Source organism: Gallus gallus, chromosome 6 (genome assembly GCF_016699485.2).
Source record: "Gallus gallus isolate bGalGal1 chromosome 6, bGalGal1.mat.broiler.GRCg7b, whole genome shotgun sequence".
Lineage (NCBI taxonomy): Eukaryota > Metazoa > Chordata > Aves > Galliformes > Phasianidae > Gallus > Gallus gallus.
The window spans coordinates 3,643,528-3,669,809 of record NC_052537.1 but is presented as its reverse complement, the minus strand read 5'-3'; the positions used below and the strand labels follow the sequence as shown (position 1 = coordinate 3,669,809).

The following is a 26,282-nucleotide window of genomic DNA, read 5'->3' as shown; positions in this document are numbered from 1 at the left end:
CTCTAGGTACTGTAAGACTGCAATGGGGTCACCCTGCAGCCTTTTCTCCAGGCTGAACAAGCCCAGCTCCATCAGCCTGTATATAAAGATTGGAAAACTCTTAGGGTATCCTACAGATCTGAGGTACTTTTCATTCTATTGTTACGTTTAACATTAAGTCAATTAGATATATTCACCAAGAAAGATGTTCATATAAGTGCCACCATCTCACTGAAAGTCAAGGAAAACTCGACCCTTAGCACCTTTCAGAGGGAAGAAAAGAAAATGCATACATACTAACTTTGCCAAACTGCTGGAGAAAACACAAGTTCTGATTCTGACTCTAACCTACATAACCACACTGTTTGTGATTACAGCCAGGACACCAGCAGGCCCATCAGGTTTTGACAGCAAATCCCATGCATTTTCCCACCAGCAACAGGGCTCAGAGCTAGAGTTCTCTCAGCATATCCTCTTGGGTGTGCCTCCCACCGCCCTGTCCTGCATGGCTAGCAGCCAGGCTTCACTTTCCTCAGATCTGCAAATTCTCCAGACAGGTTTTGGTACAGCTTCTAAGCACAAACTCACTGGATGTGCCCAGAAATCTCAGCCCTTCTTAAGAATTTTAGTCCATTTACTGACCTAGCCTCAATTCAATTCAGGGAGAAAGGTGAAAGCAAGACACTTATCTAATGATTTTAATAGAGGGCACCCTTGTGCTGAGAGCAACCCACGACATTTTCTAACAAAGTAAGTCAGACAATTGCAAGAGTACTCTCAGAAGACCCGTGAGCAAAGACCAAATAAATAAATAAAATAGTTATCTGATGTATTATTAACTGTGGATTATCCTTTCAGCTCTACTCCAAAATATCTAAGGCTGCTTTGATAGATCTGAAAGCACCAGCGGGAGCCACTGCCCTTTGTGCCTCACCAACAGCCCCCTGCCGACAAGGGACGTATGGGCAGTAAGCTGCTCTGAAGTAGCACTGACAACAGAAGGCTGAGCAGATACTCCAGGTGACAAAGCACGGTGAAATCACTGCCTTCACTTTTCTGCCTCCACCTACGGATTACTTCAGAGCTCACTCCAGGAGAAGCTTCAAGATAGTAGACGTGTCCCATCCCAGAAGTTGCCAGAGCCCATCCCCCTTAGCAGAATCAGGGTCAGCCTGATGCCTTCCACTGACTTTATCTATGCTGTGAAAATGAGCATTTTTTTTTCCCCTTGTACTCAAGTGCTTTCTATACTTTGAAATATCGCAGACATTCAAAATGTTAAGGTAAAGAATGAAAGCTTCTTACAAAACGTAACCTCTTGTGAACAAAAGAATGCAATGAGAATAGATGGGCAAGAGTAGTAATAAATTCTACCCCATAGCCTTACCTAGCAAGCCTATAGTCTAGGCACAGGAAGAAGTATCTAAGGCACAGTGTAATTATTCTAGGTATATCTTCTCTGAATTTTCTGTATCACCTGGAAAAGTAGGAGCCATGGCAGCGTTATGTTGTTTGTCTCCAGACACCAATGCCTCTTTCATTCAGAATTGTCTCCTTTGTGATGATTTTGTAGTAAGTCGTTACGAAATTGCCAGATGCCAGAGCTTTCCTTAACAGACAGTGGAATTTCACTTAGATATTATGAAGACACAATCCGATTTGCATCCTGTCACTGGTATATGTCACATATAATATATTCTGCAAACGTTTTTATTTCTCTGCAAAGAGATTTGCCTCCCTGTTCAAGTAAAGCATTCGCACGCAATTCTTCTGCTTGGGATGACACTGATCTCTTTACAGATTACCAAACCAAAACTCCTGACAGGTTATTCGAAATATCCTTCTTCTGTGGCCAATGTGACAAAAGTGCCCAGCATGATGGAAACCCACATTTAAGCTGTCAGCAAATCAGATTGCCAATCTGACACCGCTTTGAGAGCAACAGAAACTATTGCTGAGCGTATGGAAGATGTGTTTCCTGCTGTCTTAGCTCTGAGAGGCAATTAAGCAACAGGGAGCTAATGAGAAACTTGATTTGGGCTGCAGCAAAGCCCCAGAATGTGAGCAGACACGAGCAGCTAGTGGGGAAACGTGATAAGGATCAGCAGTGTCAAAATGCATCTCCTGTTCCCGCTCACTGCAAAATCAGATGAGAAATGAGTGCAGGCACAAACCTGGAGGTTTTTTGAATAGGAGTAGCTTATGCATTTGTACAATCGTAAAGTTGAAAACATTGGGTAGCTTTGGAGAAAAAAAGATATATACTTTTCTGGTTGGCTCCAAAACGCTTTGACAGGAGCAAAGAAAGACATAGTCAGACAAAAACGATGCTGAAGTACCACGAAGAGAAGCACTGGGAGGAGCAGCATCTTCCCAGATCTTACAGCTGCTTCTTGCATCTCACAGATGGATAGCAGTGCAGCATTGGTAGTCCTTGCTGAGTCTGTGACTGACAGATCAAATGTCTGAAGGATAAAAAGAAGAGACAAGGGTGGATTAAAGTGACACATAAAGCAGACGCGGGCATAGAGGGAGGAAAGCAGGAAAAGAAATTTCAGACTGAACATTAGGAGACTACTCAAGCCATGAATTTTATTGGACAGCAAAGTATTCTCTGAGGGGGAAGTGGAAATTCCATTGGCTCAGCCATTTAGAAGTAGAGGTATGCCCTGCAATTTCAGGGTTGGAAGACACTACAATATAACAGCTATCTTTTAACTCTAACTTCACAGCTGTCTATTACAACTAACAAGAACATCGAGTATTGCTAGAGCTGCCATAAGCCTGGGCATAAACCCTTGAATTACTTTCTCCCTTCTCCTTCTCATCCATTTTTCTGTCTCTCTCTAAGCATTATTGCCAAGGAGTGAAGCAGCATGAAGTATGGGTGAAACATAAAAACAAAACAGATCATTTACCATTCCTTAAAAAAAAAAAAGCTAAGGGCAACCATTTTTAAAAAGAAGCCTTGCTTATTAAACACAGCTTTTACAGAAATGGATGGGCGCATCTGACACACAGTCCCCATCCCTCATCACTTCTGTACCGCACAAGAAGTTTTGACTTCAGGAATGAATTACAGCAGGCCTGGCCTTCCCAGACAGCTGTGTCTGAGAGCTCACACCAAGAACCCTGCTGGTGGAAAGGGTTGAAGCTTGTACCCACAGTGCTGCCAACCAGACCTGGCAAGCAGGACCGAGCCCTGCCTGGTCTCCCCTCTGTGCCACCCCACTGGCACTGCCAGCCATGGGATCTCCCAACATCTGCCAGGACTCTGTCTTTCCTCTGCTCATGAAAGCTCCTGTGTGTGCTTGGCTCCTGCGCCTGCACCTGTGTGCCTGTCTGCCTTGGGAAAGAAGAATTCAGTGCTTAGCAGGATGGGCAGGAAGCTTGGCTGCCACTGACATACAGCAATACATGCCTTGTACCTAGTGGCTAAGGCGAAACAACAAACATTTTCCCAGTAATTCCACTCATGCAATAATTTACTAGTTTCTAACAGCCTCACCACTTCATGCACAAAAATGCATTTGCAATGAAGCTCCTGAAAATGGACTTTACCTTCTTTCTTCTTCCTTCTCCCCTACCGCGCTGTTAAAGCTTTTAACATCCGTGTCGAAGTAGGTGAGCCTCTCCTACTTGACAGGATCAGATCAGCAGGTCTTTTGATCAGAAATGATGTAGAAAAGAAACACATAATTAGTTTAGCACTAAGTGCTAAAAACTCTTGCCGTACCCTGAAGAGGACAAGCAGTCTATTGCAGACATTAAGTACCTGGGCTATTAAGAAAATTAATATTTTGCAGACACGAGGAACTCAAACTCTCTGAGTCATTGTGTTTGGACTCCTCGTATCAGAAAGTTTTTCTCCTGTGGAGGGAAGACTTTTAAGGACACCCAATTAACTTAAGTCTGTTCCTGACAGCAGAGTGCATCACTGCAGTTGGTGCTTCTCTCTGTCTCTCTCATTCTCTCTCTCTCTGTAAAATCACCCTGATACAGCATCAAAATCAACAGTCATCCCAAAGCACGAGGACTATCCATTCAATAGGCAGCAGGACAAGCAGGCATAGACTGTATACAGCCTTTTTTTGTTTGATTGATTGATTGTTTGTTTGTTTGTTTTTCTGTTAAGCTACTCAGATATTTATTTTGATGCTTGGAGAAAAAAAAACCTTTCCTAAAATTCCCCACATAGGTAGATCTTAGTGTTAGAAAGGGGACCATCTGGCCTTAGCAAACCCACTCTCCCTAGTGTTCAACTAATTGATACCATCATCAGAAGGGTAGGTTTATATGCTTATATGTATGCTACATATTTTTCTGCTGCTTCTGAAATCACAAAAATCCTAAACAATATTTCCATTCCTGGGTCCTGAGCCTTTCTTGAGCAGGAGAATATATTCCAGTATATGGTGAAGCTGCCATCGTGACCTGCATTTTTCTTCATCCACAGCCTCTATGCCAAAGAAAGCACTAAGAAGTTCCGGTGTAGTAACCAGACCTAAAATCTTTATACAGATCTAAAATCTTCTCTTTCTCCTTGACATTAAATTTGGCTTTCCGAAACTGCATGCTCTGCACTGGAGGACAAATGAAGTACATCACCTCCTCCGCATTCCTCCTCTCAGACCAAATAAGTTACATCCTCTGGGCTCTGAGACAGAAGAACGCAATGTTATTAGTCGCCTCGTCTCATCTCACCCCGTAGTTCCACCCCAAATAGAAGTTTCTAAGCTAAACACCAGGGAGAAGGTCTTTTCTAACTTTTAATTTACTGTGGGTTCATCAACTTTGACCACAGCTGAAAGTCCATTTGCTCCCCATTAGTTCTGTCTAGTCAAAGAAGCTCACGTAGCGATGACGCATCTCTTGTAGATAAGGGTATCCACTGATTTGATTTACTAAGAAGGCTAAATTTATTATGCAACATTTTACAAGTATAATTCTGCCTTCCCTTGATGGAAATAAATTCGATATCAGCTCCCCTGAGACAGGAGAACCAGTCCCTTTATTATCCAGACATGACCCCCAGAGCCGGATTCCATTTTAGAGACGGGAAATAGCCATATCTCTGATTAAAAGGGAAAGTTTAATCAAATAAAGTGCCTCATCAAGCGAGAGCCAAGATTCCAATACTCCTGACTGCAGCACAGCAATGATCCAAAGTCATACCTGCCCCCAGCCCATTACCGCTTACTGCAAACGTGACATCCATCCCAAACAGGAGGCACATCCTTCAAGAGCTTCCGTGTTATCCCGGGAGCTGTTCCTTCTGTGACTCACAGAGACAAGTTCTCAGGCTGTTCCCCGGACTCTGCTCAAGGAACCTGAGGAGGACAGGCTTTGGCTGCTTGAATACTTTTTTGTGCAACTAGGTCAGTTTCACAGGTACCGAGTAGCCTTGAGCCATGCTGTCACATGCAGCAGCCCTGGCCTCCAGGTCAGTACCCTTCCCAGTAAGACCCTTCATTCTCTCAGGGACATTGCTTCTACACTCTCAAGCAGGCACTGGGAGCAGTAGGACACTAATGTCTTTGGAGTCCCAGCTTGAGAATCCTGTCCCTACTGTCAGTGGTGTATTCCTGTACTTCTACATTGGGCAATAAACTAATAATGATAACAATGATGTCTTGGGGACGTCTTGGGGAACCATTAAATGTGCTTTAAGCCTCTGCTTCTGCTTAAGTACAGTCAGATCTGTATGCTACCCCATGCAGAGATCCATCTTAACGTCTCATTGGTCATCCAGACAGTTTTCTTGCAACAGAGCACGATACAGCAACTGACAGATAAATCACCTCCCTTTCAGCAGTGCAAGCCCAGCTACGCAAGCAAATGAAGGCGCCTGAACTCCTCAACCGCTCGTCTGAGAGATCCGGTTATTTCACACCGACCTCTGCAATACACCCTGCTTGGATCGGCCCCGTGTCGTTTCTGCTACAGGAGCACCAGCATTTACCCTCTGCTTTAAGGCAAGAGCATCTTCCTGACAGCGCAGCCTTTGCGCCGCGCGGGGCCGCTTGCTCTGCAGGGCTTCCAGCTGCAGCACTGCCCAGACCAACACGGCAAGTATGTCATGCCTCCACAGCGGAGGTTTTCACTCTGGTATTTGTCTGAGTGCCACACGCACGCAGGAGGATGGTGACTGCTTTGGTCTCTGCTTTCCAATCCAGATTCTGTGGCCCCCGAGGAAGGAGCGCTGGTACCCCCCGGGAGGGGCAGGGCTCAGCCCGGCCTCGTGTGGCCCCGCTCACCGTTACAGACCCCTTCCCCCCGAGTGCCGCCGCTCCCTGCGTGACACGGCCCCGCCGCCGCGAGGGTATCAGAGCGGGCAGCCCGTGCGGGCAGCTCTCGGTTAGACGGCAGCAGTCGGTCCCTCCTCTCCGCGTCCCCTGAGGGGACCCGGCGGGGTCGGAGCGGCCTTTGGGGCTCGCACCGCACGCGGCCGAGCCGTCAATCGCCGGATACCGACCCCGGAGGCTTCGGGTCGTCCCTCCGGGGCGGCTGCGGCGCCGGGACACGGGGACGGGGGAGCGCCGCTCGGAGCTGCGGCGGCCGCCCGTCGGGCCCGGTCCTCCGCCCCTCCGCCGCCCGAGCCCCGAGGGAAGGGACGAGCGAGGGCTGCGGGAGGCCGCCAGGGCAGCGGGGCCGCTGCCAGAACCACCCGGCGCTCCGAGGGCTGCGCGCCGTCGAGGCGGCGAAAGCTGCCGGCGAGCCCCCGCCTCGTTACCGGAGCCGCCTCCTCCCCGCGTCCTCGGCAGCCCTCGGGTGCGCGGCTCCCGCAGCCCCCTTTCCGCGGCCGGGCAGCGCCGGCGGAACCGCGCTGCGGGGCGGGGCGCGGAGGGCGGGCGGGGAGCGGGGGGGGGGGGGGGGTGGGCGCGGGGCCGGCGCGGCGGCGGCGGGGGCGGGTGGGGTTTCTGTGCGCGGCGCTTATTAGTGTGTTGATGGAGGTCCGGCCCCTCGGAGCCGCCTCGCAGCGGCGGCGCGGGCTGGCGGCGGCCGCCGGGAGGTGAGCGGCGGCGGCTCGGGCGGCGGAGGCGGCGGGGCCGCCCCCCCGTCCCCCCTGCGGGCGGCGGCGGGGCGGCGGCGGCGCCGGAGGCGATGGCGGAGGAGGGGGGCGCGGGGCGGGCGCGGGCCGCCGTGGCGCGGCTCTCGGAGGCGGTGGGCGAGCGGCGGCGGCGGCTGGGCACGGCCATGGGGGACGCGCGGCGGCAGCGGCGGCTGCTGCTGCTGGTGGTGTGCGTGGCGCTGCTGTTGGACAACATGCTCTACATGGTCATCGTGCCCATCATCCCCGAGTACTTCGCGGCCGTGCGCGGCGGCGGGGGCGACGGCGGGGACGGCGAGAGCGGCGGCGGCAACCGGAGCCTCCTGCCGGCGCGGTACCCGCCGGCCACGGGGGACAACGAGGACGTGCAGATCGGGGTGCTGTTCGCCTCCAAGGCCATGCTGCAGCTGCTGGTCAACCCGCTCAGCGGCACCCTCATCGACCGCGTGGGCTACGAGGCGCCGCTGCTGGCCGGGCTGGCCGTCATGTTCCTCTCCACCACCACGTTCGCCTTCGCGGGGAACTACGCGACGCTGTTCGCGGCGCGCAGCCTGCAGGGGCTGGGCTCGGCCTTCGCCGACACGGCGGGCATCGCGCTCATCGCCGACCGCTACGCCGAGGAGCCGGCGCGGAGCCGCGCCCTGGGCACGGCGCTGGCCTGCATCTCCTTCGGCAGCCTGGCCGCGCCCCCGTTCGGCGGCGTGCTCTACGAGTTCGCCGGCAAGCAGGTGCCCTTCCTGGTGCTGGCCTGCGTCTGCCTCCTCGACGGGCTGCTGCTGCTGGCCCTGGCGCCGCCCTGCGCCGCGGGGGCGAGGGCCAACATGCCCGTGGGCACCCCCATCCACCGCCTCATGATAGACCCCTACATCGCCGTGGTCGCGGGGGCCCTGGCCACCTGCAACATCCCCCTGGCCTTCCTGGAGCCCACCATCGCCAACTGGATGAAGGAGTCCATGGGGGCCAGCGAGTGGGAGGTGGGCCTCACCTGGCTGCCCGCCTTCTTCCCCCACGTGCTGGGCGTCTACGTCACCGTCCGGCTGGCCGCCGCCTATCCGCACCTTCAGTGGTTTTACGGGGCCCTGGGCATGGCCATCATCGGCGCCAGCTCCTGCCTGGTGCCGGCCTGCAGGAATTTCTGGCAGGTCATCATCCCCCTCTGCGGCATCTGCTTCGGCATCGCCCTGGTGGACACGGCGCTGCTGCCCACCCTGGCCTTCCTGGTGGACGTGCGCCACGTCTCCGTCTACGGCAGCGTCTACGCCATCGCAGATATCTCCTACTGCGTGGCGTACGCCCTGGGGCCCGTGGTGGCCGGCCAGATTGTACACACCATGGGCTTCGTGCAGCTCAACCTGGGCATGGGGCTCGCCAACGTGCTCTACGCCCCCGTCCTCATCTTCCTCAAAAATGTCTGCCAGATGAAACCCTCTCACTCGGAGAGGAACATCCTCCTTGAAGAAGGACCTAAGGGACTCTACGACACCATCAAAATGGAGGACCGCAGAGGTGTGGGTAAAAGCCTGCGGCCAGCAGGTGACACGGAGGAGAATGGCACGGACTCATACCACAGGGACCTGACAGAGGTGTCCGAGGAAGACTCGTCAGACTATGAGTACAGTTAGGTCCACCCACGCGGACTGGGAATGAGGGGGGGATGCGTAGGAGAGGGGACGGAGGGGAATGAAAGCGTTACTGCATTCCATTTCTGTACTGACGTGCAATGTATACAGTTTAGCCTTTGTCATGATGTAATGGCTTTCTTCTTCTAGACTTATTTTAATCAGTATTTCCTTCAGTGTTCTGGTGAGGGGTGGGAGAGATCCTGGGAAGGAAAAATTACGAGTGATGGCGGGCATCCTTCAAAAAGGGAAAAAGGAACCAGCTTCCCAGCTGGAGTGTGATTGTGCAAAGTTTGCTCGAGCTGAAACCGAGTGTGACATAATGTATATCTCTGTAAAGAAAAGAAAAGGGAAAAGTAAAGCAAAAAAGAAAAAAAAAATTGTGTACAATTTTGAATGGCATATTCAGGGACTTAATAAATCTCGTGTACATATACTTAGATTTTCGGTTGGTTTCATATATTTAAGAAGAGCAACGACCATCCCAGTATCTTATCACTCCTTGGGAATAAACCGAAGCATTGTACTTTTTCTTGTGCCGCTCTCCGGTAAGTGCAATATGCTGTGTTATGTTGAAGTCCGAACTACGAGAACAATACAATCTGAATAAATGGAACTGAAGGGGATCGATTGTCTTTGTTACGTTGCTGAGGGCTGCTGGAGGGAGGGAGCTCGGCTGCGCTCAGCGTAACCCCTGTGCTGCCAATTCCTGATAACGCCGATCCCATCGGTTGCCAGAACCGCCCGGGGAGAAGCCCTGCACTAAACGTGCTCATTCATTCCTCAAAACACAGCTTAACGGGTCCGAGCGAACGACGCTGCCCTGCAAGCGCAACGCCGATCACCTAAAAACGGCCCCGTGGTCTCCGCTCATATTCTCGCACAAATTTAGTTTTCACAATTTCGAATTACAGATATTCCCAGCCTTACACTGCCAGCAGTTATATATCCAACCCCGGACAACGCTTTTCTCGGCGCTGAGCGCCGCGCCGATCGCGTTGTGCGCGCCCCGATAGGAACTGAAAAAAAAAACAAAGAAACGAGGGTGAAGTTTTTCGTTCGCTCCCTCGCAGGCAGCGAAAACCTTCGATCCAACCGCAACGGCACCTGAGGGCGCGTTTGGCTCCGTAGATTTCTCTCGAAATAAAAATAAATCGTTTGCTTTAAGTCCTACCTCGGTAGGAAACAAAACAAACGACTTACAGCCTCGGGAGAAGAAAAGAACGGACACAAACGGCCACGGTGACTCCCGAGCAGCTTTCAGCCGTCCCCGGGGGCCGCGAGATGCACAGCCGCCGCCCGTCACTGCCGCTAAGCCGCGCCGCAGTGCCGTCGGGGCGGCCGGGCCGCTGCCCACGGGGCACAAACCCGAGAGAAGAGCGCGGCGGGGCCGGCGACGGAGCGGCGGTGGGAGCGGAGCCCCGTTTCCCTCAGCCGCTTCGCCGTCAGCTGCACAGAGGCTGCCAGCCGCCGCCCCGGGGCCAAGTCCGCTCCCGCCGCGGCCCAGAGGCGGCCCCCGCCCGGCCGCGGTGCCGTCAGCGCGCGGGCAGCGCCTCCCGCCCCGTTCGGCCCCGGAGCTTCCAGGAGCCGTACGGGTGCCCGACGCCCGTGGCAGCCCTCGTGGGCAGCCCCGGCGGCGGAAGCCGCAGCCTTCAGGGGCTCCCCGCGCCGCTCCGGGAGCCTCTCGGCTGCCCCGACGGCGCCTCGGTGGGACACGGCAGGCAACGGTGCCGGCGTCGGGAACGGCCCCCGGGAGGGGCACGGCGGAAGCGGCGCGCCCCGGGCGGGCGGCAGTGCCTGTTGAGCGCGGCGGGAGGGGCGGGAGGGCCGGGCCGGGCCGGGCGGTGCCGGGGGCGCGGGCCGGGGAGGAGCCAGGCGGCTGCGGGGCCGAGCCGCGCTCCGCACGCCCTCGCCCAGAGGGGACCTGGCCGTGGCGGAGGTACCTTGGACAGAGGCGCCGCGCCCGCCCGGAGCCGCCGGAGGGCACCGAGCCGCAGGTACGGGCGGGCTGCGCACCCCGACGGCGCGGCTGCGAGAGCCGGGCGGGGGGAGCCGGGTGCCCGGCAGCGGGGCAGCGTGGCTCGGCGCGGCGCGGAGCGGAGCACCGGGGGGGGTCCGCTCACCGGATTCCGCGGCACTGGAGGCCCCCACCGGGCCGCCCCGCCGCGCCGGGGGGGTCGGGAGGGGAGGCGGCGGTGGCGGCCCGGGGTTGGGGTGTGGGAAGGGCTCGGAGCGCATCGATAGCCGAGAAGGAGCGGTCCTCGACGGGTCCCGTCGCTGCTGTGGCCCATGGGGGGCTCATGGAGGAGGCAGGGAGGCTCCTGCCTCTGCCGTCGTGTTAGTGGCCTCAGCAGCACGCTCTGCACACTTGTATTCCTGGTAAGGCAATTCTTCCTCTTAGGTGCAGATTCCTGATAACTTTAAGCAGAGGTTCCCGATAACGCTGAGAGCGAGGATCTACAGACAGAGGCTGAGTGCAGTGCCCCGGTGACTTTCTATGATACACTAGAGGCTGCCTCCTAGGTCCAGCATGCACAGAACGTTATCACCCAGGCTTAGAGCAGCCCTTCCTGCTATCTGCTAACGGAGAGATCAGAGAGTGCCTTTTGTTGTGGATTTGAGCTGCTGCTCTGAGCTGCGGGGGATGGCCACCGGCTCCCCAGGCTGCCGGGACGCACAGCCGTCCTGCTAAGCCGCTCACCCTGGCCTTCCCACTAAGCCAGCTGTAAATAAAACCAGCCGGGATTAATTTTATTTCTTTTTTTTTCCTAATAACTTTGACAATGCACCTCACTACCACCCGAGTGAGCAACTTTGAAGTCATCTTGAATTTCTGCCGGATTTGCCCTGGTGTCAGTTTCCTTGTTCGGTGTTAGGCAAATACAGGATTGGGTGTGATGCTAAGCTGGGAGCTGTCAAACCAGAGACAAAGCCTCAGTTCATCCACATGACAAAGGAAAGCACAGTTCACTCCACCAGCACCACCTAAGTGGGCCGGTTGTTAGCACTATTGCTCACAAAGAGACGGTATGGACCTACAGCTGGTGATATTTACTGCAGTATGACAAACAAACAACCAAACAAAAAATATCAGGAGAGAAAGAACAAAAGTCCCAATAAATAGCAGGATAGCAAGAAGATTTTTCCTCTAGGGTGAAACAGGGTCCCTGAAGACAAAATGGCTGCTCTGTTGTGAACACTGCTGGGGAGCTGAGGCCAGTGCATACGGGATCAAACCCCCATCTTCCAAGAGCTACAGGACACGTCTGTTATTTGGAGTGCTTTGAACCAGAGTTGCTATGAGTAGAGCGCAGTGTGATGCAATGAGACCGATGCAGCACACAGGAGGGAGCGGAGCAGCGCAGCGGGTTAATGTGGCCTTTTGGTGAGGGAAATGGTCTCTCGTCTGAGTTAAAATCCTGAGCAGATGACAGATCAACATGAGGTGGCTCATTGCAGCGCCCCAGGGACGTCTCTAAGCCTTACACAACCTACTTCCCAGAGCACAGCCCCACTGGCAGCCAGTGCAGGACAGAGAGAGGACGGCATCAGCATAGGGCCTCAGTGGCAACATACAGGTTGGCAAAGAGGTGCTGAGGCCACACAACTGGAACAGCCAAGCCAGCTCCTCTGCACAGGAATAACGTGCAGCTCTCTCTGCCCACTCCTAACCAAAACTCTTCATTTTGCTTTCATACATTTCCTCATTTTTTTTTTTAATCTGAACTGTACTTAAAAGCTGCTGTAGAAATGATTCAAGTGCTCTGTATCTGTAGTCCTAAAGGTTTCAGAGAGGAAGTATGACTTTATTTCCTACTTAGTCAACATACACTTTCTATTTTGCATACTCATGGTGCAAAACGATTACAAAGGAACCTCTGTGACATGACAAGACCTGTCCCTGCACGCACAAGCTCACTCTGCTTTAACTGTACCACTGTAATTGAAGGACAGCTACTTGCTGTGGGCACTACTGTGTCAAAAGCAGTGTGCTTCTCAGTATTCTTGTACAGAAAAGGAATAATGGGAATCTTTAACGTGTGTACCAGGATAAGGACAGTACTGCAAAGGCACACATGAAAGTATCTGCTCCGTCACAGGTGAGTTCTGTGACTTGGGGCAGGTTGAAACCATCCCCTTGAATAGGTAGCTGCTATTTGGAAAGACTGAGTGGAGCAGCTGAAAGGCAGTGTGTGCCACCATCCTCAGTCCCCCCACAGCCAGCCTGCCTGCCTAGGTATGCTCCTGGGGTCCCCCAGCCCAGAAGCTGTGCCCCAGAGCACCCACACCCCTTGAGCTTCTAGCCCCCATCACAGTCCTTCCTGCAGCCTCCACATCCTTTACACAGAGGTCACAGCACTTCACTGGGTCTGCATAGCTGTACAGTGATAAATACATTTAAAGGTCACGGGGCTTGCACTTAAAATGGCACGGGGGCCGTGTAAGATCCATAGTAATTTGCATCCTTACAGTAATCTGAGTTGGCAAAAGTACGTGCATTCACAGAAAAGTCTCCTATCTCTTCCAGTTGACATATAACAGCAATACAAAGTGTACAGAACATGGCACAGCACACTACAAAGTAAATCAGAGTGACAAAGTAAACCATGCTGAGAAGGCACCATTTACGTGCCTCAGATCATTCCGGATAAGTAAATTTATAGAGAAATGGGACAAGCAGACTGACAGAGCAAACACCATAGGGCTCAGATCAGCCAGTTCTGGATGTTGTACTTCTCTTCAGTTTTGCATTCTGAGGCTTGTGTATGCTTGCATAGGGAATACTTCCCTTGTACATTTTCGTTATAAATAATGGGTACTGACTGGACTTTAAATCTTCTCTGTTTCCAGAACTGAGGTGTGAGGCTCTGAGAGCCCCTGAGTGACTGCAATTTCTGTCCTCAACAAAAAAAATCTCACAGGAAATGCGGGAATGCCTGATCTAGAAAAAGACATGCAGAAGAAGGAGAAAGATTCACGCAGTAAAGATGAGCCAGTAAGTGACTGTTTTTGGGAAAATGAAAAGGAAAAAAAAAAAAAACAAAGATTGGTTACTTTTAACAGCTGACAGTAAGACCGATGCTGTACATTATAACAACCGTAAAGCAAACTCTGTTCTAGAGCTGTTTCCTTTATTTCAGGGAACACTAGTTATCCTGCAGCAGTTTACGATCAGGAACTGACAGTGGTACTTCTCATGTCCACATATACTATTCCTCCCTACATCCTTTGAAGAAATCTGCTGAGTGAAATGTTGCTATACAACAGATGCGCTACAGCGCAGTCAGAAAAGGCTTTTAATTATTTCTTAATAGTACAGAACTATCAGACTATCATGACTCATTTGCAAGCTGGTTCAAAAGATGTCGGATGCGTATGCCTCTCATTAGTCATCTATGCCCCTTAAGTGTAAAGTCTTTTTCCTAAGCAGAGTCACAAAACTTGCAAAAGCCTTACCCAGAAAGGAAGGGCCAAATTCAGGTGTCAAAAAGAGATGTGGCACATTTATTTCTTCTGACCAAGGAACGAGTGACAGAACAGATGCCCTGACTACGCATAGCTTGAAACTGAAAAATTGCCATTCTTCTATTTCTGAGACCCAGGCTAAGCTTGGATTTGCATCTCCATTAGAAACAGAGTCTCATGACTTTTTATGACTACCTATAATCTTCAGTTTCTAGATAGGGGAAAGGAAAAGGAAGCTCAGCACTGACTTGTCTGTGAAGGTCATAAGGCAGAGCTGGGACTTGAGCTCAGAGGACACCCAGTTCCCTCCTTGTGCTTCTTTGGAACATATGAGCCATCCTTCTCCCTCCCTGCATGCAGTGGCACAGCAGTTAGCAGCTGGCCTTGCTCTGAGCAGCAGGTGGGACAAGGTGAGGCCCAGAAGTCCCTTCCAAGTGAAATCACGCTGCGGTCCTGCAAACCCCTGAAAGTCAAACTTGCTTATGACCTTGGGATGGCACACCTGCAGACCTGACAGGTATAAAAAGATGCCTGAGAGGGCCCCTGTGCCATCAGCATTGGTGTTTGCCAGTTTGAGACTACAACCTCTGGACAAGTGTTCTCAGCTCCTCTCCCCACCATCCCTCCTCCAGCACCAGCAGGCCTGGTGCTGGAACTCAGCTCTTCAAAACGGAGTGGTGATCTTTCTTTTTTCTCCTGTCCCTCCATCTCTCTCATTCTTTTTCTGTTCCTCTCAATTTTCTCTTTCTGTTCTGCTTCTCTTGCAGGTTTGTTAAGTAATTGCAAGACTTATTTCAGTTTCTTAAGGTTGTATAGTTCAGTTGCGCAGCTTAAGGTAGATATCAAGTGTTAAGAATGCTATCTTCTAAAGTCATATAGTTTAGCTGTACAGCTAAGACATTTAATTGTTAGAATGCCAATATTTTGGGATAACTTTAGTTTATAGATTCTCATTAAAATTGATTGCATGTAGACTTCTGCGTATAGTTTTACCCTAATCAGAACTAATCAGTAATTAATACAAGGGCATTCACAAATCTGGTCACCTCTTCCCTTACAGGAGTGACATGACAGCTCTATGCTAGATATGAGCAGTCAAGCACAGCTAAATGACATGGCAGTTATCTTTTCAGCTGGGAGATATGCCTATCTCTTTAAGGATTGATGCTTACAATGTCAGACCCTCTTGCAATGTCCTGGCTTTCATGGATTACTTCCTAGCTTGATTTTCCCACAGCTCCCGAATTCCTCTGGCTTTTAAATGACTAATCATACTTTACTTGGCTAATTCTACACTTAAAAAAAAAAAAAAGTTTCCTGGTTTCCTGGCCTATCAACTTGAAATGTTCATTGGCCAAAGGACTACTAGAAATGTAGCACCACTTCAGTACTTGTACGACTGCATACTATGTGCTAAAATTCAGGTGCTTTATGACCTAGAGAAACTCCACTGAAGTCACACAATTACATTTGCAGTGATCAGGCATCTCAACTACTACAATAGCATAAATGGAATCAAAGAGGGATGCAATATATTTATCAACAACAGAACTGTCACAAGCTATGAAATGCAATGGCCCTAACCAAAGTCTCCAGCCTGTTCCAATCCACTGTGGGGAGGTACAAGAACATATATATACCACTGCTGGACCTTACCAGATTCCTCACCATTTCGTAAATATGTGATACTGACTGATGTAGGAGCCTGCAGGACTGTGCAGACATTGATTTCAGCCCACAGATTCAGCCATTCTGGTACAAACTGGTCTGGACTCGACTGATCCCTAAATCAGTGGCCAGTCCAAATCATGTGCTACTGCAAAACACTGTTGTACCAACTCTGGCTGGGATGGGGTTAATTTTCTTCAAAGCAGTCCATATAGGGCTGTATTTTGGGTTTGTAAGATAACACACCATTGTTTTGGCTATTGCTGAGCAGTACTTGCACAGCATCAAAGCTTTCTCTTTTTCCCCACTTTTTCCCCTCAGCAAGTAGGCTGCAGGTAGGCAAGGTGCTGGGAAGGACTCAGCAGGGACAGCTGACCCAAACTGTCTAAAGGGAGTTTGCATTGCATTGTATTACATGCAATGTCATGCACAGCAGTTTGAGGGCTATACAGCTACTGATACAGCTATTGATAGCTATTGCTTTGGAGACTGTACGGGTATCAGTCCACCTGTGGGAGGTAGTGAGTGATTGCCTGCATCTCTTTTTTCCCCTCTTTCCTCCACTTAATAAACTGTCCTTGTTTTGACCCATGAGTCTTCTCACTTTTGGTCTTCTTGTTATCTCCCTCCCCCACTCAGTTGAAGGGAGCAAGCAACTGGCTGGGGCCAACCCACCACAGCGGTGTACTTCACATTCACTCTACCTATCTAGACAACAACAAAACAGGACAGCTTGGGAACAAGTAGAATTACTGACCAGTTTGATTTTTTTTTCAATGAGCAGGCAGTACCAAAACTTCCAGTCCCACCACTGCAACAGACCTTACAGATGTACCTTCAGTGCATGAAACACTTGGTGCCAGAGGAGCAATTTAGAAAGACCAAGAGCATCGTGGAACAGTTTGGAGTTGCAGGAGGCCTTGGGGAATCCTTGCAGCTAATCCTCGAGGAAAGAAGGGAAAAGACCACAAACTGGGTAAGCAAATGCAGATTAGAGCAATAGTTGCTGTATTGGAAGTTTACAAACCATTTGTGATGTTGTATGATGTGTATGTGATCACTGCTTTCCTTCAACAGGTCTCTGCAAAACAGGGATCTCATCTGATTCTACTAAACGGAATGAATATTTCAGACATATTAGGCTAAGGTTTGCAAGCAATGACAAAATCCACATTGTTGTTACATTTTCAGGTCAACAGTTTGTTGAGATAACTGAGAATGAATGCGTCTCAGGATTCATGTGACAGTGCTACCTGTAGGAATCATAGAATAGCCTGGGTTGAAAAGGATCATAATGATCATCAAGTTTCAACCCCCTGCCCTGCTATGTGCAGGGTCACCAACCAGCAGACCAGGCTGCCCAGAGCCACATCCAGCCTGGCCTTGAATGCCTCCGGGGATGAGGCATCCACAGCCTCCTTGGGCAACCTGTTCAGTGCATCACCACCCTCTGAGTGAAAAACTTCTTCCTAATATCTAAACTAAGCACTATATTACACCCTTTTTGGGGGGTCTTGCTGGCTTTTCTCTCCAATAACAAGATTCAGAGTTTTTTAGTTATATGAAAAATGAACTCTGATAGGGCTATATAAAAAGTACCTCATTAATCCATCTAGGCATAGCCCACTCCAGTCAAACTATTCCAGAATGCAACACTTTAGGATAGGAGTTACCCTTTTAAGTACGACTATTATTTGACATTCATTGTCACAGCATACTATATGTAGTTACTCTGAAGGATTTTATTTGTAGAATATATACAAACATACTTTTTAGCACATAGGCAAGGCCAAGACCTCAGCCTTTAAGAATGTCTAGCTCTCTTCTTTGCAAGACAGGAAAATTAAACAAGCCATAGATAAAGGCGATTCCATCATTCCACAAAATCACAGTTCATCCTGCTTGCATTTACCATGTAAGAATATATATATAAAAACATTTTTATTGAACTCCTTCCATCCCAGCAAGGAGAAGAGACACTCAGAGGTTTCATGAATTCAGTGACATCCTGCAGACTTGCTACTGCATCAGTGAAGTGTTGTTTTCCCTTAGCTCATCAGCTGTGTTACCCCTAGAAAACCTGACAAACTGTTTCTGTAGTCAGAATTAAAGGCTACGGTGCTGGCAGTGCTTTTAGTTTAAAAGCAGTGCTTAATATCCATGCTAGTTGTTTCCACACTATGAGGGCTTCACTAAATACTGCCCAGTTTCGTTTTCTTATTTGGATCATAGGACTTCATTGTTTTCAAAGCTAAATTAACTGTTTCTTAAATGGCATTCCTGTTAACGCAAAGAGAAAACTGGTTATTTAACAACGTACAGCACAGAACTTACAGAGGAAAGATCTATAAGCATTTTCTGAAACCTCTCAACCTTAAATACTGCTTATTAAAATTAAATATCTGATTCTTAAGATAATCTAAAAATGTTTTCACTTGGAATTTAACTTGCCAGGAGTACAGCTCTGGTTTGTTCTCCTGAAGGCTCCAGAGACTGTGGGGGAAGCATCTGTTCTAACAGCAAGGAAATATCTCAGAGGAAAACTTTTCCAACTGATGCATGCATCTGTAATTATTTTTTGCATAATTTCATTGTTATGTATAGTTACTGTATGCAAAATGTGCTCACTAAACTCTGACAGATCATTTCGTCTTTTTTCTTTAGGAAATCCTCCATTTTCCAAACAATGATTCTTTAAACCCTTCTCAAACATAAAGGCAGGCCGTGAACATACATCTGTTTTTAATGAAAATTGTTTAAAACGTATGTCTGTCTGGATCAAGCATTAGTAATTTGCATTTGTGTCGACGGACACAGAGGGAATCCTCCAGAGGCCCTGTCCACATGCCAGTATCTGCAGGGCTGAGCCATCAGGCTCACCAAAATTCTGTTCTCAACTCCGTCCTGCATCAGGATGCTATCTGGTAGCTAACAACAGAGCATCTTGGTATTACTGACAAACGTTACTGACAAAGCTGGATGAGCGCTTCCACCAAGCAGAATTCTGTCTGCCTCTTAAATTTATCCCAATCGCTATTCAGGAGTTATAATGTTGTACTCGAATACATTTTTCTTGTGGAGAGAAACAAACAACATACCTAAACCACCACAATAAGGGGCTCGTTTGCTCTTTAATGGAACACACTGTAAATTGCCATTGATTGAAAAATAGGATTATGGAATTGCGGCTGATTTCTGCTGAGCTGAGGTCACAGAGCCCGGGCTGAAAATGCTCAGTGGCTCCATTAATCAGAGCCCATGCCTGACACTGGGGGCACCAAGCACCCCCGCCCTGACTGCCTCTCTACAGCTCACTGCCAGCTTTAAGGCTGTATGTCTCTTTCCCTCCCTCAGGTGTTTAACTACTGGCTGGATGACATGTACCTCAACAACCGTTTGGCTCTTCCAGTCAACTCCAGCCCAGCAATTATCTTTGCTCGTCAGAATTTCAAGGATGTAAATGACCAGCTAAGGTAATGCACTGAGATGTTGCAGCTTTTGCTAAATGAACGAGTATTTAAAATACACAGCTTTTGCAAAGAGACAATCAACTTACATTAAAAAATAAGGGCTGTAACCACTAAGTGATTTCCCTGTAGAATTGGGTTTACTCACACTGAGATCCAGAAATAAATGTGTCATTACTGTTATGTTTATTGCCAAGAAAGAAAGAAAGAAAGAAAGAAAGAAAGAAAGAAAGAAAGAAAGAAAGAAAGGGAAAAAAAAGAGGAGGAAAAGAATTTATCTTTTTAAAGAGATATTTGCAAAGTGTTTCATTGTATCATTCAAGTAAACCATTTTTCGATAGGAACAAGAAATACTAATTTCTGACATGTATAAAGGAAAGCAATCTGTAACATGCCATCACTACAATACCTACCCACCTCACAGACTGAAGCTCTGGCATTTAGTTGTCTCTGCCAGGTGCCCAAAAGGGAGCAAGAAACACAGGAGATCTAAGAACAAGAGTTCAGAAGTCATTCCTCCCCAGGAGCATGGCTTCCTTTGAGCCCGTCTTTCCTGAGTTGACTTTTCTCCTTTGAACTGTTATAGGAAATTACAGTCATTTCCGAAGGGAAAAGGTAGACAAGTAGCCAAGCACACAATATACCTCTCCAGGCACCCATAGAACAGGATTCCATTTTTCAGCTTTTGCCAAAACATTTTCTCCTCTTAAACAGTAAACCAGATCAAATCCATTTTCATATAGCACAGTGTTCCTCTTTGCTTTTAGCACTCTCTAGCTGCTCATTACTGAAAGAATTAACTGCATGTGAATTTATGCTATTATAAAACAGCCAGCACCCTAAAGACAATTTGTTATTTTCATATTTTGCAGAGACAGCCAGTGTATCTTTTTACTTTACTTTAAACACAACTATAAACGCCTCCATTCATTACTGACCAAATTTATTGTGCACACACCTTTCTAAAAACTTCTGCTTTGCATTTTCTAATGCACATGCTTTAATGAGGAAATATTTTTCTCAGAGCTGCCCATTCAGACGCAGCACAAACGGCAGTGTCAGGAAATAATACACCTGTCTACAGCACCGCAGAAAGAATATCTCCTTAGGAAAGGAAGTATTCTAATAAATTGGACAGCTTATGAGTATAGATATCGAAACCCACATTAAGGATTCTATTAGATATTCAGCCTCTGTTCTCATTCTCTAAATAAATGCTTCCAGGCTTCCTACTCTGGTAATTTAACCATTTGAAGGGACAATCTCTAGGATTTTGTATTTCTCTTGACATTAATTCATTTAGGTTTTGGCTGTAGGCGAGGGGCTTCTCTTGCCAAGCCAGAAGACTTTCTTCCTTATGCTGGGTCATGAATCATTCAGGCTCTCCTCTGTCCCTCAGAAACAGTCCAGTGCCACTGAATGACAAAAGACTGATGGCAGTTCTATCTGTTACTTGCAGGTTTGCTGCCAATCTTATTTCCGGCGTGCAAGACTATAAAGCTTTACTAGACAGGTAAGTAGCTTGGAAGGGGAGCAGCTGTTTGAGTGTCCACAGGGCTTCTGATTCAAGGGTGCTCTAACATGCCCAAAGTCAGGCTGCATCACACCTTACCAACACTTGGAAGGGCTGGGGCTCTGGCATGGATGCTTCAGGGATTCTTTATGTGCGCTTTCTTCTTTATTACTGCTTGGGGAAGGATGCTTTTTGATGCTTGGCAGTCATCGCTTGCACAGCGCAGCCCGAAGGACACAGACAACCTGCCTAACAGAACTAGTGAGTGCACACCAGGAGGGATATGCTCCCAAGGAGCAGCAGCAGAGCAGGAGAGCAGGAATACAGCCTGCACACCCTCTCTGGTACTGACCGCCTGCTAGAGTGCCATACCTGCTATGTACTGTGCCTTCCATTCAGAACATCAGCCCCCCTCATCACGCTCAAAAATAAAAGAAATAACAGATCTCACTGGAAAAAGGAAGCCTCTCCACAGACTGTTTGCTTCAGTAGGCGACAAAAACAAACGAGTTCCATATTCTGTTGATGCTTTCTGTGTATAAACACAGGAGGAAAATCCATTGTATTTTAAGTCATGATGTAGCTCACAACAGCACAGAGAGCTTATGACAGCATGTTACCCTTTTCAGCCTCCCTTAGTGTGTTCCAAGTTCACTGCCCCCTGAAGAGCAGAAGAAGTAGAGAGCCAAGTACAGCAGGCACTGCACTGTAAGCAGAGAAGGGACCATTTTCCTAGCTGGAAATACAACAGGCCTGCGTAATATTCTATAACCAATGCTTATTTGGATGATTAAAACGACATCTATATTTAAACAACATAGCTCCTATCTTCTATGAATTCAAAAAAAAAAAAAAAAAAGAAGAAGAAGAAGAAGGAGAAAGGGTTGTTTGATTTTTCACTTCAAAAGTCTTCCATATTTTCTGAGTAGTTGGCAGAAGTGCTTATTTAAGATGTGCTCTTGTCCAAGATATGCAATGGAACCGCATAGACCACTTCTGATGTGCGATGAGGTACTACTGCATATTAATGTACTTCATTGCATCTTTACATAACAGTGCCTGAGATAAGAAGCCACTTTGCTCGACCAAAGCATAATTTACGTTCTTATTATTCAGGTCGTACTACTCAAGAGCCAAAGACTCCTGCGATCAGATTTGCTTCCCTTAGATCAATAATCATTTAAGTCCTCAGTAGAGTATCATCACGTTGTTAGTAAGGGTTGCTCATCAGCCCTCCTGTACGATTATGAGGACACCATACCTGTAACATTTTTAGCTCCTTCTTACCGTTAAGGACTTACACCAGTGAGTCTACTGCTAGCTTCTCTTGGTTCATCCTACACATAGAAGCACAGTCCCAAACCCAGTTGTTTAATCTTAACTGTGCAGATATTCCATGCAATTGCCAGGATAAAGCATTTCAAAGCAAGCCTAACTTGCTCCCATAAGACAGTCACAAGATCTTACACATCTCCTCGATCAGTATAAGATTTTTCAGTCTCATTAGTCAACGTCAATAATCCCTTTCTTAACTGCTGCAAATACAGATTGTCTAATCTAAATCTACCATGCTAATTCACTATTTTTGATTATCATAGATGCTTTTTAAAACTCTTCAGTACTCATGCTAAATAACGCGTCAAATAGGAGATTGATACATTATACAAAGTGTGGGAGAAGGGGAACACTAATAAACCTATTTTTCTGATGAGAAACAAAAACATTAAGCAGCTGTTCAAGGAAGTGAACTGATAAAGAGACTTCGACAGCCAGGAACTGAAGTGCATATCCCTGGTTTAGAATTGCAAAAGTTCTAAAAAGGCTGTCAAACGAGATAAAATAGCATGAGATGTTACACTGTACTAGCTGCTTGACCATAACCCTCCTCATGCGCTGCTTTCATAAAATCATAGAATGGCCTGGGTTGAAAAGGATCAAAATGCTCATCTAGTTTCACCCCCCCATGTGCAGGGTTGCCAACCAGCAGACCAGGCTGCCCAGAGACACATCCACATCCTGGCCTTGAATGCTTTGCTCTGGTCCCTCTCTGGCAGGCCTGAAGCTTTGTCTTCTTGCTGAGGGAAAACCTCTACATCACAACATCCTCTTCCCCCTGTGGTTTCTGCAGCCTCTCCTGAGTGGCAGCACCATTATTTCTTGATGCAGTGTCAGTGGAATATTTTACAGTCCATAACCATAATTGTGATAACACTTTTTTTCTAGCCACTAAAGAAGCCTTTTAGGAAGTGTGGTTTCCACATACTTTCCATTAAAAAGGGAATAGCTTTTCAGCATTTATTTCCCCATAGATGTGAGTAATGATTAGCACATAACTGAGGCTCTCTGGAAAACAGATGTGACCTCTACATTGCCCCAGTCGTTTCTGTTCACCAGGTGTGGACCTGGGGGCTGAAGGGACACCTTCTCTCACATGCTCAGTGCAGGGCTGCTGTCATTTGTGCTGACTTTCATCAGTACTTTTACTTTTTAAGGTGCTACTTTTTCCAGCCATTCTGTTGCTACTGGCTTCTGTCTGGGCAAGTTTCCGGGGTCCCTTCTTGGGATGCTTCCATTGCCAAGCTGCTCCTGACCTGCTATTTTTTCCATTTCAACTAGATGATAATGCAACTGCTTAATGAGTATGCATGAGGTTGCCAGGAATGATGTATTTAACTTTGGTATAGGAATTCATCTATTTCCCTTATACTGTAATCTCGTTTTATTATTCAATTTGTGTTATACCTGATCTAATTGTAACAGAACAAAGGACAGATTAGATTTCTTTTCCTTTCTGTCTCTCTCTCTCCCTCCCTTCCCCCCCACCTCCCCTTCTCTTTTTCTCTGGCTTTGTTTTCCTCCTTCTCTCTCCAGCCATGCTTTACCTGTTGATTTTGCTCGTGGACAGCTGTCTGGTCAGCCTCTCTGTATGAAGCAATACTATGGACTCTTTTCTTCCTATCGTCTTCCAGGACATACCAAAGACACGCTTGTGGCCCAGAAAAGCTGTGTAATGCCAGAACCAGAGCACATCATTGTTGCTTGTAACAATCAGGTAAATGGGTGTTCTATTTTAATACCTTTCTATATTTCTTACTTTCTTTAAATTCACTCAAGAAGAGCTCAATCTAATTACTGTTCAGAAACACGATTAGCGTGCTACGTATGAGCTCTCTTCTTACCAAAGACTCACTGTCAATACTTCCAAAAAATGCTTCTGCAGCATTTTTGTCCTTAGCCAACATTATGTTCCAAGCACGGTGATGCAGAAAAGAGGAACGTGGCAGAATTCATTTGCTTTCTCACTCAAACAAAAATGTTTATTAAACAGAGAAGAAATCACGGAGGAAGAAAATCTTATTAGAATGCATTTGTTGGAAATGCTCTTCTTCTGACAGTCAAGTCTTGGCACACAATGCATGACATACATACCACCTGCCCATGCAGGGGGGACTAAGCTATGCCTGCAGAAGTTAAGACAGGAGCAGGCAGAAATACTAAAGCATTAGAGTGAGTCTGCCCCAACCAGTAAATCCCCTCTGGCTGCAGAGTACATTGCCTGGGGAGAGTACCATATAACTCAACCAATGTATAGTGCTGGAGCGTACATTGCCTGCAGGACTCCTTTGAATAAAGGGCTGGATCTTAGCAAGCCCCTTTTTCCCAGGAAGTCCTGTTCTTCACCTCAATAGGAAGTTCTCTAGGATCTTTTTAAACAAATAATATCATGCAAATTATTTACGTACTTTGTGGTTTCATCTCCTCAGGTGCCTTTTAGTTTATTCATATAGCAAATGTTTTGAATCCAATACAATCGTGCAAGTCCCCTACAGCCACTGTAGTCAAGGCCCAGCAGTGCTGAGAAGTAATGTTTTTGTTCTCTGTGGTCCTCAGGCCTGTGTCTCTAGGTAGGACTTCAGCACATCAAGGACACCCAGTGAAGGCAAAATGTCAGACCAGTAATGGTCCAACTCATCTGTGACTGTTCTTCTGGCTTCTTTTTTGCAGTTTTTTGTTTTGGATGTTGTCATTAATTTCCGTCGTCTCAGTGAGGGAGATCTTTTCACTCAGTTACGAAAGATAGCCAAAATGGCAGAGAATGAAGAGGAAATGCTGCCTCCAATTGGCTTGCTGACGACTGATGGAAGAACAGAGTGGGCAGAGGCCAGGACAATCCTTATGAAAGGTTAGCAGCAGCAATCCCAGCTTTCTCTTCATCTTCTTGCCCCTCTTCCTCCTCACCATCATTGCCTTTCTTTGCTGGGAGTGAACCTTACAGCAAATATAAGACTGAATGTACAGCCTCACTGCTGAATTTTCCTGGCAGGGGGGATCTCAATACTTGTAATCATTCAGATGGACGTTACAAGGAAAGCAGCAGATACAGTTTGACCTTGTGGCTGTGTACTTTTAAGTGTTACTCCATGTAAACAGTGCTCGCTCCATTCTCTGTTCTTCATCACATAAATTGCATTACATCTGAATTTGTGATTTGTCTCTTTCTTCATATCCATTACGTACCAATAGGAATCATGTACCCTCTTAGCTTTTGGCAACTCTTCAATATATTTTATCTTTTCTAACAAAGGCATGTAAAAGTTGAGCATCTATTTAATCTAGCTGTGTGCTCTCTTTGGTCAGTGGAGAAACATAGAGACTACCAAGACTGATTTACCCAGCTCTTAAGTAAATATCTAAGAGAGGTGACAACAGTCATTACCCAGGACTAGTTACCTCTCTCTTCTAACAGCAGGCAACATTTAGCTGTCCTGGATGCTGGACTTTGAATGCTTGGCTTTGAAACATTAAAATAAGCAATGACACCAGTCACTTCTATTGCTTTGCATATTATATATTTCACCTCGAAGCCTAGTGACGTAAATGCTGTGTTTTTGCTATTTTTGGTGACTTTGGTATTCATTTCTCATGTGAAAGATTTTAAATCTATATTCCCAGTTTAGCAATGCTGTTGGAAATTTTTCTATTTCACCACTGCCCTGGAATACATGAGAGCCGCTAATATTCTCAAAATATTTTTCTTACCATCTCAAGAATATCTTCTCTTTTCTTGTTCTCAGTTTCCTGTTCTTAACAATGATGTTATCTATAGATCTATATACACCTACTCATAGATTAACAGTAGACGTTACAGCTTAACAGTAGACGCTAAATATGACAGTAATCCTTCCGTAAGGCTACAAAGCCTAGAAATAGTGAGAGGTTATTAAAATTCTCACTGATGAATGATACCAGAATACATAAACCAGAAGATTCTCTGGCTTTCCTAAAATCCATGTGGGAACCACAGATCTTATATCCCATAGTGCTCTCCTCATGCTGAATGTCAGTTTGCATCACGGTAGCTTAAAGAAAAATAATGGAGAAAATATTATGACTTTTCTTTCCTAGTAAAATAACAAGCTCCCAGGCCAGAGCAATTCACAGTGGAGGTCACTCCCTACGCACATGAATGTTAGCGCTGATGAATTCTGGTGCGTGTGCACTCACAATTAAGAAAGCTC

At 47.6% G+C, this 26,282-nt stretch overlaps 2 protein-coding genes across 2 annotated transcripts in view; both read left to right on the top strand.

Annotated features, from left to right (window-relative positions):
• Positions 1-7,083: 7,083 nt before the first annotated feature.
• On the top strand, positions 7,084-9,275 carry SLC18A3 (solute carrier family 18 member A3). Its single transcript, NM_206982.2, has one exon. It carries the CDS (start codon positions 7,084-7,086, stop codon positions 8,650-8,652), a length of 1,569 nt encoding a protein of 522 aa, NP_996865.2. The 3' UTR covers positions 8,653-9,275.
• Positions 9,276-10,564: 1,289 nt separating this feature from the next.
• CHAT (choline O-acetyltransferase) overlaps positions 10,565-26,282 on the top strand; it is a 37,144-nt gene continuing 21,426 nt past the window's right edge. Inside the window, exons 1-7 of the mRNA NM_204610.2 lie at positions 10,565-10,646; positions 13,501-13,645; positions 16,568-16,759; positions 19,138-19,256; positions 20,710-20,763; positions 23,635-23,815; positions 24,769-24,946. Of these exons, the coding sequence (NP_989941.2) occupies positions 13,583-13,645; positions 16,568-16,759; positions 19,138-19,256; positions 20,710-20,763; positions 23,635-23,815; positions 24,769-24,946 (787 nt within the window). The 5' untranslated portion in view covers positions 10,565-10,646; positions 13,501-13,582. The remainder of the gene's footprint in view (positions 10,647-13,500; positions 13,646-16,567; positions 16,760-19,137; positions 19,257-20,709; positions 20,764-23,634; positions 23,816-24,768; positions 24,947-26,282) is intronic.